This window comes from Mastomys coucha, chromosome X (genome assembly GCF_008632895.1).
Source record: "Mastomys coucha isolate ucsf_1 chromosome X, UCSF_Mcou_1, whole genome shotgun sequence".
NCBI classification, from domain to species: Eukaryota; Metazoa; Chordata; class Mammalia; order Rodentia; family Muridae; genus Mastomys; species Mastomys coucha.
In genome coordinates, this window is record NC_045030.1 from 94,943,281 (window position 1) to 94,960,629 (window position 17,349).

Sequence of the window (17,349 nt, forward strand, 5' to 3'; positions counted from 1 at the left end):
TTAAGATCATGATCCCTCTAAGACCAGGACCTCATGGGATATCAGAAAAATGATATAGATCATGCTACCTACAAAATCCCTATGATAATTAAAAAGACTTCATTATGTTCGTGCCTGGGAAAATTGGAAATGTCTTCATTGTGGTCACATGTTTTACATCTAAGTTTTTAAAATGAATGATTTTCATTTTTGCTTGACTTGGTTAGTTGTAATGTACCAGGCTGGGTAGTAGGTGGGTTAGGTAGATGTTTCTTCTTCCTTGATATTTTAGGAATTCCTCATATCATCAGTGGTCTGCATTTAGTTTAGATGTTGCAACCATTTGGGTGCTGGGATATAAGTATCAGTAACATGCATAATGCCCCAGGTTTGATCATTAGCACCAGTAATAAAATATATACACATAATTTATAGCAAGTCACCTTAAGAGATAATTATATGTAACTAGACTTTTTCTTCTTATTCTTTTTCCCATCTTTGGTTTTTTCATTTTTTTTTACTTTTATGTTATACAGTTCTTTTTTTTTTCTTTTTCTTTTTCTTTTTCTTTTTTTTTACTTTTATGTTATACAGTACTTTGCTTTTGAGACAGAATTTCACTGTTGTTCATGTTGGCCTTGAATTTGCAGCAGTCTACCTGCCTCAGCCTCCTGAGTGCTGAGATTATAGATGTGAACCACCAAGCTGAGGCAGAATTTCTATTGCCTTTTCTTTTGTGGTACTAGAGATTGAAGCCAGGATGTTTCCTAGACCATTGGACTATATTCCCAGCATAACGGATGTGTCCCAAGATTTTCTGTAGTAGACACACACACACACACACACACACACACACCACACCTCCATCCCCACTATTGGTATTCTGTATAAACTCCACCCTCACAGATACCTGGCAGAAGCCAGGTATGCTCCTCCCCACAGTTACCGGGCAACAGCCAGGTATGCCTGGCCCTATAAAGGGGGCTGCTTGCTCCCTCCTCTCTCACTCTTGCTTCTCTACCTTGCTTCTTGCCCTTTTGTTCCCACTCTTTCCCCATTCCCTTTCCCCCTCTCTCCATGTGGTCATGGCCGGCCCCTACTTCTCTCCTCTCTCCTTTCTGCCTTTCTCTGCCTCTGCTACCCTCTTAACTCCCCTCCCCATGCCCTAAATAAACTCTATTCTATACTATACCAGTGGCGTGTGTCTGGTCCCTCAGGGGGAAGGGATGCCTCAGCACGAGGCACCCTTTTCCCCTACACCTTGCCAGAACATATTCTTATAGCTCTTTCTCTTTTTATGATCACAACACCTACAGCAGTCAGATGCAGTATTTTTAGAAATGGAAGAAAATAAATTCTTTTTTATCATTCACAAATGGACCATTTCTCGATCTTTCTGTTTGTGTTTCCAGGTCACTGGGGAGAAGTTATATGACTGGGGATTACGAGGGTACATAGTTGTAGAAGATTTGTGGAAGCAAAATTTTCAGAAGGTAAGAAGCATTTTCATTATCTTCTTTTTGGTTTAAATTTAAATACATGGTTCTCAGGTTTTGTAAAATACTTTAATCACCTTATTCCTTTAATTCATACCTCTCTGTGACTCCAATTCCCACTGCTCCAGATCCCTCTTTTGGCCTGTGTGAGTGCCAAGCAGACAAGTGGTAAGCAGGCATACATGTAGGGAAATACCCATACACAAAAAATAAAAGTTCAATAAGTAGTTCCTTATTGGTTCACATTTCTGTTTTGTCTGTTATACCTCTGCCTTCTTCAAAGTTAATGGGAACTTCATAGTGTTCCTCCATGTATTTACCCAGCAAGCATGCTTCTCCTGATGGCTATTTTCAACAAGAGGAAATACAATTGATGTTGAGTACATTGATAGTCTTAGACTTCAGAAATTACTTGGTAATGAAGTGCCTCTTTGCTGATGGCATGTTGTGACCGCTCCCCCCTCCAGCACCTTGCTGGATTTCTTGGTTTTCAGAGGTCTTTTGATTTTTCTTAACTACAGGCACTTTTTTTCTTAGCTATTTCATCAAATACTAATTATAACCAAATGGAAGGACAGCATGGTTCAATGCCATTTACAGTTGAGATTAAATGGAAAACAGAAAAAATATGGCTCAACTCTTAATTGATTACCTACTTATAGAGGGACTTCCTTTCTTATTTTTGTTTTTTATTTATTTGCCTTGTGCACACTAATCATACAGCAGAGGGTTTCTTTTAATTTACTACTACTACTATTATTATTTTATATGAGTATGAGTGTTTTGCCTGCATGTATATATGTGCACCACATGCATGCCTGGTGACCAGGGAAGCCAGAAGTGGGTGTTGGATCCCCTAGAGTTACACTCAGCTGTGAGCCTCCATGTGGGTGCTGGGAACAGAATCTAGTTCTCTGCTGTAGTAGCTCTTAACCTCTGAGCTCCATTCATTGTTTTTTAGTTGAGAGCAAAGAATTAAGCCATGTTAGAACAGGAATCTTTGGGGGCCCTGAAGCTGAGTATATTCTTTTCATTGAATATCAAATAATTAAGTATATATCAGATAATTCATGATATAGTAAAGGGGGATGAAGTATATAACTGAAACACAAAATAAACCATAAATGCCAGAAGAAAAGTACAGACAAAAGCAAGAGAACCAGGGGATACTTCATTAAAGGGGACTTATTTTTTACTTAGTTACAAGTTGGTTTTGTTGGTTTGGTTTTTCAAGATAGGGTTTCTCTGTAGCCCTAGCTGTCCTGGAGCTCACTATGTAGACCAGGCTGGCCTGGAACTCAGAGATCTATCTACCTGCCTCTGCCTCCCCAGTTCTGGGATTAAAGGCATGTGCTACCACTACCTAGCTGGAAGTTTTCAAATTATGTGTAATTACTAGTCTCAGTTAAGTATCTTCTTATTTTGGATTTTTGTACTCTAATGATAGATATAGTACATATTTTTGGTTGTGTATAGTCAAAGGAATTAATGGACATTATGTTTAAAACAGGAACCTAAATCTTAAATGCAGACTGGAAAGATAACTATGTTGTCTTACCATCTTTTAATATATGCATTTTATTCATACACACACACACACACACACACACACATTCTTTTATGGAACCACTTGAAAGTTCTAGCTATTCATTACACTTTCCATACATCATATATAATTCAGTATGTATTCCCAAGGAACAAGAAGGTTCAATTATATATAAATATCAGTGATAATATCACACCCAGGAAAACTCTTTCACGGTTGATTGTAATAATAATTAATACATATCCATACTCAGATTTCTCTAATTTCCCCTACTAAACAGCTTTTAACCTTTTACAACCATCTAAAAACCTCTTTTATAGCTAAGTGAATTATTAAAAGGCAAACACTTGTAAATCATGATCTAAGATGAAAACTAGAATCACCAGCTTCCCACTTAACTCTCCCTGTAGCTAATCTGAGCCACAGCCCTCTCCACCTCTTTAAATGTAGCTGCTATCCTGGATTTTATTGTAATAGCTTCCTCATGTTGTTTTTGAGATGGTCTTACTGAATAACTCAGGTGGCCCTAACTTTTGGTGACCTTCCTACCTCAGTCTCATCAGTGCTGGGATTATAGGTATGAGCCATGATGCCTGCCTACCTTTCTTTATGGTTTTATCAAAGACATGTACAATCATGTCATTTTTTTTTTACTTCTATCTCTTTTTTTTATTTTTCATCTTAAGATTCTTAATTTACAAGTTCTTTTTTGTCTTTTTATTTTGTGTTATTTTTATTTGTTGAAAGAATCTGGTGCATTTGGCTAATGGCATTTCTAACAGGTATCTTGCTGATTGCATACATAGTTACCAGTTCTCTGTAGTGTCTGCAGAAGGACAAGCTAATTCAAAGGCTTCTTGGTTTGCTTCATATTTGATCCTTTGATAAGCTCTGTATGGGCACATACGTCTATTTTTGTTGTTGTTGTTGTTGTTGTTGTTTTTGTGAGGAGAGTCTTGCTGGGCAGTCCAGGGTAGCTTTGAAGTTAGGATCTTCTGCTTCATTCTTAGGAGTGCTGGGATTAAAGATGCTCACCAACAAGTGTGGCTGTTGTCTTTTGTTGATAGCCAGAAATTCTTTACACAGTTGACTTGCTGATCTTCCCTATAATTCTTTTATTTTAGAAATTTAATAAGAGCATGGGTATTTGATTGTTAATCTGAAACCTTTTCAGAAACCAGCCTCAGCTCTGAGAATCACAGGTAGAGGCTAATTCCAAGTATCAGGCCTTAGAGTCGCAGATAGCTCTTTTTAAAGAAGGTCTTACTTTCTAATCTGGCGGGTCTGGAACATGTGATTGTCTTTGTGGCTCAGCTTCCCACTTTTGGGATTATATGTGTGACTACCACTGGCTCTTCTAGAGTTCCCTTATAATTTGCTGAATACAACCATCTTCCCAGTAAATGTCAGTTTTGCTTTTCATAGGTTTTTAAAATCTGCAACAAGTTACTTTCAACTGAGTGTTATAGGCCAAAGATAATTATTATTTGAAAGTCAGAAAAGCATAGGAATACAAACTTTTCTCAACATGAAAACTGAGTAGAGCAGAACTTCTCAAGCTGAGCTTTACTTTTGAGTCTGGCCTTTGCTAGCTCAGCAGGAGAACCAAGGGGAATAGCAGCCACCACCCTGAGTACACATTGCTCTTTCTCCATTCTAGATTTCTTAGCTCTCCAAACCCAAGCTTAGTTGAGAGTAACTTATGTGTTCTTAAAGGATTTACCAGTCATAGGAGTTCATATACCATGTGGTTCCACTTTATGTGAGATATATGGAATTACCAAGCTCATAGAAGCAAAAATTGACTGGTGGTGGTTGCCAGGGGCTGGAGGAGGGGGAGATGGGGAGTTGCTAAGTGATGGTAGAAAGTTTCAAAAAAGATGAATAAGTTCTGAAGGTCTGCTTTTCAACCTTAAAAAAAAAAGAAAAATCATTACCTAGTTCCTTTATTTCTAATAGTCTTATATAAGAGAAATGACATATTCAGAACAATTTTAGCTTCATAGAAAATCTAACACATGGTCCTTACTTTCTTTTAATTTTATATGGCAGGCACAGTAAATGACCTACCCTCTTAACAAATATGTACTGTTATGTCATGCTGGCTGCATGAAGGCTAGATAAGTGTTCTACCACTAAGGAATACTCTTGGCTCTTAACATATTTTGAAGTTTACAATATAATATTGTTTTCTTTTTCTCTGGAACAAATAAATATACTCAAGCTGAAGACTATACAGATTGATTATCTTTGCACAGTAGGTCAGAAGTACAGTAGGAAATCAACATGTCAGCAGGGCTGAGCCCCTTGAACAGTTTCCTGTTCACTTAGGTTGTTGACAGAATTTACTTCCTGCTGTCATAAACCAAGGCCTGTTTTGCTGGTGAGCAAGTGAGGCTGACCTTTTCCTTTGTCTTTAAAACCAGCAATACAGGTCTTCTTTTTTAAGTCTCTTCTTTCTGACCCCCTTGTTTTGTCTTCTTCTTAGTCTCTATTACTTCTTCAACTGGGCCCATTCACACAATCCAAGGTAATTCTGGCCCATGCTTCATCTGGTACAGTTTCAGCTTCTCAGGCACAGACATCTTTTTTTATGCAAAAATATCTCAATTTTTATTTTTAAGGATAATTGTCATTAATACAGGAAGAACTGATATAAAAATCAGAAAACATTAGCATTCAATAAACAAAAACTTGAACTAAGGCTGATCAGGAACCTATGCTTGGCATTGGAAGAAGGATATCTGCTAGTCTTCTTAAACAATTGCTATAAAGTAAAAAAAAGTTCTAACAGGACTACAGTGCACTGGCCAGTGGTCGAGGCTTTCTCGGTAACAGTTTATTCATGCAGGCGCTGTTTGCAAAAGAACTCAAAATAAACCCATTCCCATCTCAAGAAAGCAAGTGACAGAGCAGTAACAGCACCAGTATCATCGCAAGGAATGGTGCTAGTGACAGAGCAGTAATAGCATCAGCATCATCGCAGGGAGTGGTGTTAGGAGGAGGAGGTCTGCAGTTTCTCACTTTGGATTCTCTTAAATCTCTAAGAATATGGTAAAAAAAAACCAAACAAATAAAAGAAAAGCCACATGGAGATCTTCTCACCCCTTTAATAATGTAGAAGGGAAGAAACAAAACGGGTTGTCATTAAAGCCTTAAACACTAAGATATACTATTATTAGTCAAAAAAAAAGTCAAAATCCTGGAGAAAATTACAGTAAGCACAATAAAGCAGATGCAGAAAACATAACCAAATACATTTTCTGTCATTTACAGAATCTAGGGTCAACATTTTAAGTGGGAAGGGAACTCTGTGGGAGGAAAAAGAGAACCGGGAGGAGGTGGGGGCAAGGGTAACGGGTGGATACAACCAAAGCATGTCATACAGATACATCATTCACATTAAAGAAAATGAAACTCATTACCTCATACAATATACTCTAATAAAAAAGACAAAATCTATGAACTTGAATGCATTTTACTATGTCAAATACTGAGTCAATGCTGATACTAATGGTTAATAAGCTACAAAACATTAAAAATATAAAATATAGTCAGTCCTAGAACTTGAAAACTCATTCCTTCTTTCTTTAATGATTCCATATACATAAATTCCTAAAAACAAGACTAATTGTTGGCACACCAGTGAATCATGAAAACATGATGCTTTTTATCAAAATGAAGGGAAGAAATTTCAACTGAGGCTAAGGATATTAAATTCTTACCAAACTATCTTTTTCAGTTCTTTCCGCTCCATGTTACATAATTTTTTTTTTTTTAAAGGAAATAAGGGCAGCTAGACTCAGAGTTTCAGCCCACTGTCATGAAACGCCTGCTGTCTCCATGCTAGGGAGCACCAGGATCTAGGTGCTCTACTGGAAAGCGTCCTCCCTCTGAGGAGGGGCTTTCACCTCTACCTTTCACTTCTTTTTAAAAAGGCCTGAAGCTGTTCCCTTTACCTGTCACAGCCTAACCACCACCTTTCTTCCTTTACCCATTTTCCAGGACACGGGGTGAGTTTTTGCCCTGGCATTTTACCCCTTTTATGTGGCTTCTTTGTGCACCTTCATGTGCTGCCTCAGATGGGAGCTCTGGCTGAAGCACTTGTCACACTACTCACACTGGTAGGGCTTCTCTCATGAGGTGGGAACTCTGGCTAAAGCACCGGCCACACTCATCAGGGCTTCTCACTGGTGTGAATCCTCTGGTGCTGGATAAGATTGGAGCTCTGTTTAAACCTCTCTCCACACTCGTCACACCTATAGGGCTTCCTACCCCCCTCCTGCCCCTGTGAATCCGCCGATGCTGAATGAGGTTAGAACTCTGAAAGAAACTTTACCCACAATCGCCACATTTATGGGATTTCTTCCCTGTATGGATCTTCTTATGCTGAAAAAGAGTGGAGCTGTGACTGAAACTCTTAGAACATTTAGTACATTTGTAAGGCTTCTCATCCACGTTTCTTCTCCGTCGACTTAAGCCTGAGTCTAAGCGAATGGCCAACCCCCATTTCTGTCGCTGGCGGGCTGTCATGTGCTTGCTCTCATAGGTTTTTCCTTGGCTTGCACTTTGAGAAATACCCCCGTTAGGCTTTCCTAACCTCGTGGTGAGTAGCCAAATGTATTGTCAAGAGATTCTACTGTCTTCTGAACTTCTGAACTAAGGTCTCATATCCTAGATTAATGCAACTCAGAATTTTTTTCGCGCAGGCCACCATGGTGCTCGCCTCGCACCTCGCCCGCCGGAAGTAGGTACAGACATCTTTGGGAGCTACTATTCTGCCTATCACATTCTAGTGAACTGGTATTTCGTTGGGTTCTTTAACAAGTCATCGGACTGCACCTACTTATTTTATACTTTTACATTGTTTTCTTACATTTGCATATAAAATAATGTTATCTGTTCTGGTATTTCCATACATGTTTTTTCTCTCTCCTTTCTCACACCTCTCTCCCATCCCCTAGCTCCTCTTTTAGCCTTTTTTTCTTTAATATCAGATATTTTTTAGTACCTTCTCCCTTTTCTCTTAAGATCTCTTCTTCACCTCTCGTGGTTCACTTTCTAGTTTCATACCTATACCCCACCGGAGTAGGCTAGGCTGGCAGGCCTCTGAGCTACCTCCCCACTTCTGAGATAACAAGCACACACTACTATGCCTGTATTTTTTTTTTAAATATGGGAATTGGGAATCAACCTCACAAATTCATGCCTGCACAGTAAACTGTGTCTAGACCTAGGACTCTCACATTTCAGGAGAATGCAATTCTTCCACTGTTTGGCTGGCTGCACTAGTTACTTATTACTGAGATCAAGTACCTGATGAGGGGCACCTTAAGGGAGGGAGGGTTTATTTTGGATTTTGGTTTGAAGGTATAGTCCATCATGGTAGAAAGGCATGGTGATGGAAATGGCTATCAGTTATGGCTTCTCATTTCCTCACAACTCAACAGAACAGGAAGCAGAAAGCAGGGAATGTTGGTGGCCCACTCATTTTCTGCTTTATATTTAATCTGGGTCCTGAGACCATGACCATGGGATGGTGCTACCCACACTCAGGGTAGGTCTTCCTTCCTCAGTTAAACCTCTCTGAAAACACTCCTATGTGATTCCAAATCCAGTTAAGTTGACAATAAAGATTAACCATTACACTGGCAACCCCCTTTACATAACAGTGCATAGTTATTAGGAACCGATGTTTTGATTTTTTTAAAGTTTTTATTTATTTATTTATTTTTATTTTATGTGTATGAGTACACTGTAGCTGTACAGATGACCGTGAGCCATCACATGGCTGCTGGGAACTGAACTCAGGATGGCACCACTCGCTCCGGCCCACTTGCTCCGGCGTAAGACACTGTAGCTGTCTTCAGATGCGCTAGAAGAAGGCGTCAGATCTCATTACGGGTGGTTGTGAGCCACCATGTGGTTGCTGGGATCCGAACTCAGGACCTATGGAAGATAGCAATCGGTGCTCTTACCCGCTGAGCCATCTCGCCAGCCTGATGTTTTGATTTTTTGAAAATGGTTTTAGTTGTGCTAACAAATTATTTGTGCTCATAGACATGGTAAGGATATGTTGAAAAAATGCATTAAAATTAGATTATAGGGAAAATTATTATTATTTTTTTTAGAAAACTTTCTGTAAAAATGCAAACAGATTTTTGGCCTGTGAGAATGTTGTTTCCTTTGAGATTATGATGCTTTGCTGTCTCAAGACAGCTTTGTAATGTGGTCGTGAGTGAGTGGGTCCAGTATTTTTTTAGTGACATATTGGTTCTGATTTGTTTTGCTATACGTAATATGTATCTAAATATGGCCATATTCTTGGCAACAGAGCTGGTTTTCTCAATCAGTTCAATGGAATGCTTTGCCTGCCGAGTTTCTTCATCTGAATGATTTTTTTTTTTGAAAAGCTTGTACATTTGGCATCTTATATATTTTTGAGGTTGAGAGACAGGTAGATATAGACAGCAGAATATCTAAGAATATCATTAGATAGACTTGGCAATTAGTAAGTTAATTGAAATGTAAATGCATTTAGGTAGGACGTCACATTGCTTTTATGGCAGACTCAGTAGTCAGCTATGGTTATCTTAATTTCATAACCTTCCTTTTATGTCTTTTTTTTTTTAATGAATCAGTCACCTGAACTTCTTTTTTTGAGACTGTGTATGTTGACCAGACTGGCCATAAGCTCACAGTCTTCCTTCTACCTCTCAAGTGCTTAGATTAGAGGTTTGTAATACCATGCTTGGTCCTAGTCCTCATTAGATTCCTCATTTCTACGTTATTTCATTTGTTTATTCACCAAACATTTGAATGCTGTGTGGTAGGAGGTTCCATAGCTCACAAGGATTACGAGACTTAAAAGGTTAATGAAAGACTCAAACATGAAGGAAATAATTCAAATCAGAAGGAAGATGGGAATAGTGAAAGTGAATCAAGGTTCTAATATAATTTTGAGAAAAGGATTAATGAGTGTTTTGCCGGGCAAAAATTGGGGTTGACTATTCTAGGACAAGGCGTACATTTTTACCTACATGATGTCTCACAAAGCAGCTTGGCAAACCTGAGTAACAGCAGAAAGGCCCAATGGGCTGAGGTGAGGTATGTGTTCACATGTGTGTACATTTGGGGCAGGACTGGGGTGAGGAGCGACCTTTCTGGAAAGGAGTAGCACTAGTACTGGGTCTTGTAGAGTTCCATCAGCCAGGCTTCTGCATTTTATGTTGAACCACCAAGCAATGCATATATATGGTCTTGTTCCCCAGAACTCTCATCATAAAGTGATGTGATATGCAGATAGGGTGGCCATGTAATTATATTATCATCCAAACTAGGATCCTCTTGTGAGTAAGACAGAGCAGAGTTAATTATGCTTGCATAATAGGAATGAAGTAATACATAGAAAATGGTTCTGAACCACTCCAATAGACTTTATTTACATTTGTCTGGAAGCCTTGCTGAGTAGTAACAGTCAGTCACATGTTCTTGCTTTCTTATACCCTCTTCCCATGAGTGCCGATGAGAGAGAGGCCACCCAGGACCCCTGCACCAAGTGTAGTCCACAGAAGCACATCTCATGGCCTGTCCAGCTGCAACTTAGAGTTCTTCAGACTGCCAGTTCATGAATTTGGATCTTTGATATCCAAGGAGATCTTAATAGAATTTCAGAATTTAAGTCTTAAAAACATACAGGAAAGGAAAGCCTTGACACATGAATTTTCCTTACTGGAAACGGTTCTGCACTTCTTCTCCTGGATGACATGATCTAATTATATGTTTCCCAAGGGTGGCCAGGCAAAATTGGTGTGGTCCAATTTAAACCTCTTTGAGAGTGTACGTTTAATGATTTGGCCCTTGGGGATAATGCAAGAAGCTTTCTTATGTCTGTCAAGCCCTCTACAGCAGTGATAGTGGCATGCAGTAATAAATCTAACTTCTAGGAACTAAGAAGTCTTTTCACTATTGATTTTATTTTGTTTTTATGGAATCAACTGTTTGGCTGAATCTATAAAATAATAATTACTGTAACTTTTCTTTCTGTTCCCTGTGCCCAAGTTACTTTCCACAACAGGACACTGAAGGAAACTAATTCTTTCAGCTTACTGAGAAATGGGTCATCCTTTTTTATTACCAACTTTAACATCTCTTAACTGCAACCCCAGCTAAGAAGTTAGTATCTCCCAGGCCTTTCTTTGACACCCTACTTCAATAAAATGGCTTGACCATCTCTCAAGAACATAATAATATTTCATCTTTCTATTCTGCCAAGTACTGAAGACACTTTGAAATGTTTCACTGTTTCTTTTCAACTTGTATTAAAACTCTCAATTTTGTTTTACAAGCCAGGAATTGTGAAGAATTCCCCTGGAAATAAATAGAAAACTCCATACTGTGCCCATTTTAATCAGGTAAAGAATAAAAACAACAACAACAACAACAACAAACTCTGTTTATTTTCAGCATTGTTCATGCTAGCTGAAATAATTTATCGTTAATTAGCTAATTAGAGCATTTTCATCTTGATGTGGAAACATAAGGCTCATATTTATTGTCTTTAATATCTGGCTTTATGTGCTATGGCTTATTTAATTGTTTGTGTTTCTTTCTTAGAAATACCAGGTTTTTTAGATAAGCTAGAACCAGACAGGTTAGAAACTCAATGTATTTTTTGTTTTGGTCTTATGTTCAATGTACTATTACTCTTCATCTGTTTGCTTAATATTTATTTACATCTGCTAAGTACAAAAACATTAATTAACTACTATTTTGTATATAGATTAAAATTATGTAATAGATCTTATGATTTCCTGTTAATTAGCAAATTATATAGAATTAAATATTAACCTAGATATTCAGCTGTGTGAAAGTAGTTTAGTTATGATATATTTATAAATATATAATATCAGTATATACAAAGAGGATTATTATTGTTTTAGTCATACTTAATTGCATGGGAGCATGTACAAATTCCTTTTTTTGTGGTACTGGGATTGAACCCAGGGCTTCATATATGCTAGGCAAGCACATTATCTACCTCTGAGCTATCCCCATAGCCCTTACTTCCCTTTTTATTTTCTAGATTCTTTTTTTGTAAAGTTGCCTGGACTGGCCTTATATTTTCTATCTTTCAGCTTCAGCTTCTGAGTAGCTAGGATGAGAGGCCTAGAGCCACCATTATTAAGCAGAGAAGAAAGGCAATATGATATTTTGTTAGACCAGGAGGTATAATAGAAAATTTAAATGTGAATTTTTATTTGTAACTTTATATTTTTTCACATTTCTGCAATGAATATGAGTTTTCTTTTATGCTCTGTGTCTGTGTGTGTGTGTTTGTGTGTGTGTGTATGTGTGGCACTGGGAAACCCAAGGCTTCACACATGTCCGGCAAGTATTCTACCAGTTAATTACAACTCCAGCCTATCTTAAAAAGTTGTGTATCACAGGTACGATTTAAAATTCACAAAACTCTTCAGTTCGAGGCTTGTCTTTCTCAACTATCTCCATGTTTTTAGAGAGTCAGAGAATCATATCATTTGGAATTTGAGACTGTCCAGTGCAACCCCCAGCCTCTAGTAGAATCCCCCGATCCTCTTCTTGTCACCTCATTTAATTAGGAAACACCCACAGGGCAGCTGTTTTTTGGCAGTTTGGATATTTTTTGGAAGCTTTTGCTTATAGTAACTAAAAGGTATTTTCTTGTGATTCCTAGGGTTGTCCTAATTCTGGTTGATGGGTCACAGAGAGCAAATCCAGTTCTACTTCGACACTTATACTAATGCAAAGCCAGTAGTTTTCTGCTGTTATACAAATAATTTAATAACTGACAACAAGATCTTGTTAAAAGGAGAGGCCCAGGCTCCACCCCAGGATCAACATTTCTGGGGATATAGCAACAGAAGGGAGACTTGAAAGTGAACTTCCAGAGAGCCATACAAGTCCTTTAGAGACTTTACATAGAATGTGTTTGTATTTCTCTATAGGGGTGAGACTTAACAAAGAGAGTAGGTATCCATTTCAGTGTTGATAGATATTCTAGACCAGGTTTCAACTTACTGTATATACAACCTTGATTTTTAGTCCTGAATTTTTAGAACTTTATTAAGAGGTGTAGTTTTTAATTATTAAAAGCAATAGGGGGCTAGGTATGCTTGCCATGTAAGCAGGAGGACCAGAATTTGGATTCACAGCACCTATGTAAAAAGCTACGTATGGTGGCACGTGCCTATAGCCCCAGCACTGGGGAGGAGGAGATGGATAGATTCTTAAAGGATTTTGACTGGTTAATCTATCCAAATCAGTGAGCTCCAAGTTTATTGAGTGACCCTGTCTCAAAATTAAGGTAGACAATGATTCAGGAAGATAGCCAAGGTCAACGTCTGGTCAATAGGTACATGTGCACCTGCATGCACACATGCGTGAACACATAATACACGCATACATACATATATACATCCTATGCACAAATAAAAACAGTGTATGCTGGTTGTAGCTATCTTTTTGGAAGGTAGGGATAGAACCTGGGGCTTTACACATGGTAGACAAGCACTCTATCTTTGACTATACCTCAGCCCTAACTAAACATTTTAAAAAAAACTTGCCTGCTCATCCTTTCCCAGAGATAGTTTCTGTTCCTCATTTCATATATTAGACTTTTTAGTATCTATATATTTAAATAGATAGTACACATTTGCATATTCTTGATTTTTTTTTGACAAAATGAGATCATTTTCTTTATGTCATTTTACAGGTACACAGTAATTTCCATGAAGATATGTATAATTTTATCATCATCCCAAAAGAAACTAACAGTAATTCCTTAATACCCTCTAATAATAGTGTACAGATTTTCCTGTTTGTCTCAGCAATACCTTTATTGTTGTTTTTTGAGACATAGTCTTACTATGGTCCATGCAGGTCTTGGACTTGTGATCTTTCTGCCTCAGCTTCCTGACTGCTGGGGATATAGCCACAGTGGCCTGTCAGTAGTAACTTTGTAGTTGGTTTATTTGAACCAGGACTCAAACTGTCTCTCACATTTTAGTGAGTAAGCCTCTTAATTGTCTTTTAAATGTAGTATTTTCCTGTTCATTTATTCATTGAAAAACTTGGTGTTTTGGGTCTTCAATTTGCCATGGTGGTGTCTAAATTTATCCATGATAGTGTGAACTCCGTGTCTCCTTCATTCCTTCTTCTCCATATTTCCTGTATAGTGACAGTTAGATGTAAAGTTTGATCAGATTTAGCCTCCAGTTTTTGTTAAAATACCTCATCGATAGCACTGTTTAGGTGTGTTGAAGAAATGAATGAAGTTGTTTATTCAGCTTAATTTTCTGTGTATATTCTCTGTCTCTGATTTGTAGATCAATTTTGCCCTTTCTTTGTTTATGTAGTTAGTCCCTAGTCTATACTTTTACCATGGCTTATTTTAATTTTTTTATTTTTTAATTTATTCTCTTATATGTTACATCCCAACTGCAATTTTCCCTCCCTCTTCTCCTCCCAGATCCTGCCCCTAACTTCTCCCCCATCTACTCCTCCTCCATTTCTTTTTAGAAAAGGCCAGGCCTCCCAGGGATATCAGCCAAACATGGCACCTACTGTTGGGAGTCCCACAAGAAGAGAGAGCTACATATAGCCATAACATATATGCAGAAGGCCTAGGTCAGACACATGCAGGCTCCCTGATTTTCGGTTCAATCTCAGCAAGCCCCTGTGAGTTCAGGTTTGTTGATTCTGTGGGTTTTCTTGCTGTGTCCTTGACTCTTCTGGCTCCTACCATCTTTCTCCCCTTCTTTCACAGAATTCACTGAGTTCTGCCCAGTGGTTGGCTGTGGGTCTCTACCTCTGTTTCCATCAGTCCTGGATGAACTGCTCTGTACCATCGTTTACTTAATCCTTGTTAATATAGGTTGCTTCCAGTGTTTAACAAAACTGTAAATCTATTAAATTCTTAGAGAGGCAAAAAAGGTCAATAAACTGAGAGAGAACAATTAGCTAGTTGTTTGATTTTTTAAAATAATTTTTGATTTTCTATTAAAAGATCAAGTAAATAGTCAATCACTGGCTTCTAAGATATTGGGCTATATGCTCAGTGCTCGAGAACTTGCTTAACATGTGTGAGGCCCTACATTTAATTCCCAGCACACAAAAGTATGTATAAACTTCCAGTTGTGGAGCATGTTCATCAAATATGAAGGAAAAGACAATCTGGAGAAGACTAAGCTTGGCTTTGATGTGTGAGTTTGTGTGTTTCATTCCTGGAAGGAAGGACATGAGATAAAGGAAGGTGTGAGGAAAGGCATCCAGCTGTCTGAGGATGAAGTAATTACATTCTCCTCCTGCTGCTATATGGAAGTATGTCTTGGTCTTTAGAGGGCAAGAGGTCCATAATATTTACTGTACCAATTAGGCATGAACTTGGCATCATCCACCTACCTCAGTATGCTTGTTCTGTTGGAAGTCTGAATGTACTATAGATGGAACACATCCTCAGTTTTGGTTCACTCATCTGCAGCATCTGCAGTGTTCTCTAGCTTGTACTCTTTATGGCAATGAAATGGCAATGTAAAAACAATATATTGTTTATTCAAGTCTAAATAAATTTCAAAATGGATAATTTTAGAGCCCTTTTTATTTTCCTGGGTACAGTTAACTTACATTTTTCTTTCTTTCTTTTAGTTATAGGTACACATTGGAAACTCCAGACAGTAAATCAATATTTCTACAGACAAATGGCAGAATCAGTATTGGATATAGTAAACTGGCTTTCTTCAGGAAAAACAACACTAAGCCTTTTTGCTGTTTTGGGTGATGCCATATTACAGGCCAACTAATCTGCAATCTTTCACATGGAAATAATGTACAAGCCTTAGAACTCCTCATTCTTATATCACTATTTATGTATATAATTAAACTCCAGATTCCAACAAAGCTGGCCTGCTTTCTTTACTGATAGGAGTAACAGTTTAAGCAAGCGTCTCCAATGCTTATCCATATAGTTTATGTGTACATATGGCTATTGTGAGAGGCTCATTTCTCTCATGTATGTGTCTATTTTCATGCACACATATACAGTGTATGGTTGATGTGTGTGCACATGAGTGTATGTGCTAAAGACAATATTTTGATTTTTTAAGGGTTAGTTTTTATTTGCCTCACCTTGAGATCTTTTTGTTTGCTTGCTTGCTTATTTTCGAGGTTGTATTTTAATTACACCATTTCTTGCTTCCCTTTCCTCCCTCCAAACATGCATATATACCCCTCTCTGCTCTCTTTTACATGTATGGCCTCTTTGGCCATCAGTTGTTGTTGCATGCATGCAATATGTATCTCTTGTTCACTCTGTGCAATGTTACTTGTAGATGTTTTCAGGGCTGACATTATGGCACTGGATAACCAATTGTATGCTCTTCCCTGGCAGTATTTGCTCTTTAGGGCAACACCAGTTGGCAGTCAGCAGACTGGACCCTACAACCCAGAAGTGAGGAGAGGAGCTTAGAGATGATGCCTCAGAAACCAATGAAGGAACAAGACTCAACTGTGGTGGTTTGAATGAGAGTGGCCCCATTGGGTTATATGTTTAAATGCTTAGTCCCCAGTTAATGGAACTGTTTGGGAAAAATTAAGAGGTGCGGCCTTGTTGGAGGAGGTGTGTCACTGGGGGTGGGCTTTGAGGTTTCGAAAGCCTATGCCAGGCTGTCTTGTTTACTTTCTCTGCCTGTGGATCAGGATGTAAAGCTCTTAACTACTGCTCTGGTGCCATTCTTGTCTGTTTCAGTTCCTTCTCCAGCACCATGTCTGCCTGCACACTGCCGTGCTTCCCACCTTGATGATAAAGGACTAAGCCTCTGAACAGTAAGACAGCCCCTCGGTTAAATGCTTTCTCTTATAGGTTTGCCTTGGTCTTAATATCTCTTCACAGCAATAGAACAGTAACTAAGACACTAACATATTCAGAAACCAGTAACAATGACCTCTATCGTGTCCTTTGCCTCCCAGTTTTTATAGGTCTTCCAGTTCTTGAATGCCAGGGAGAAATGCATAATGAAGTGGTGTATGTTCATGCCTGGTGGGGCACTGAATGATGCTGCTATGTATACTGGCTCCCTGTCTGTGGCTTCCCCTTTTGTGGTTCCTCAGTGCCCAGCTCACGGAACTCTGAATTTTTAGGGTGAATGCAACAAGTAAGAACCTCCTTTGACTTGTCAGCCAGCCCAGAAGGTTGGCAAGTATACAGCATGTGAAAAGGAATGTACAATTTCCAAATTTCAATCAGATCTCAAAACTAATGCTTTTGTATTACTGTATTGTCAGCGTAGTTCC

At 38.4% G+C, this 17,349-nt stretch overlaps 1 protein-coding gene across 2 annotated transcripts in view; it reads left to right on the forward strand.

Annotated features, from left to right (window-relative positions):
* Window positions 1–15,957, forward strand: part of Apoo (apolipoprotein O) — a 53,065-nt gene extending 37,108 nt beyond the window's left edge. For both annotated transcript variants that reach the window (XM_031365047.1, XM_031365055.1), the window contains exons 7-9: window positions 1,392–1,472; window positions 11,370–11,435; window positions 15,706–15,957. In XM_031365047.1, coding sequence (XP_031220907.1) covers window positions 1,392–1,472; window positions 11,370–11,405 — 117 coding nt within the window. In that variant the 3' untranslated portion in view covers window positions 11,406–11,435; window positions 15,706–15,957. The remainder of the gene's footprint in view (window positions 1–1,391; window positions 1,473–11,369; window positions 11,436–15,705) is intronic.
* Window positions 15,958–17,349: the final 1,392 nt, after the last annotated feature.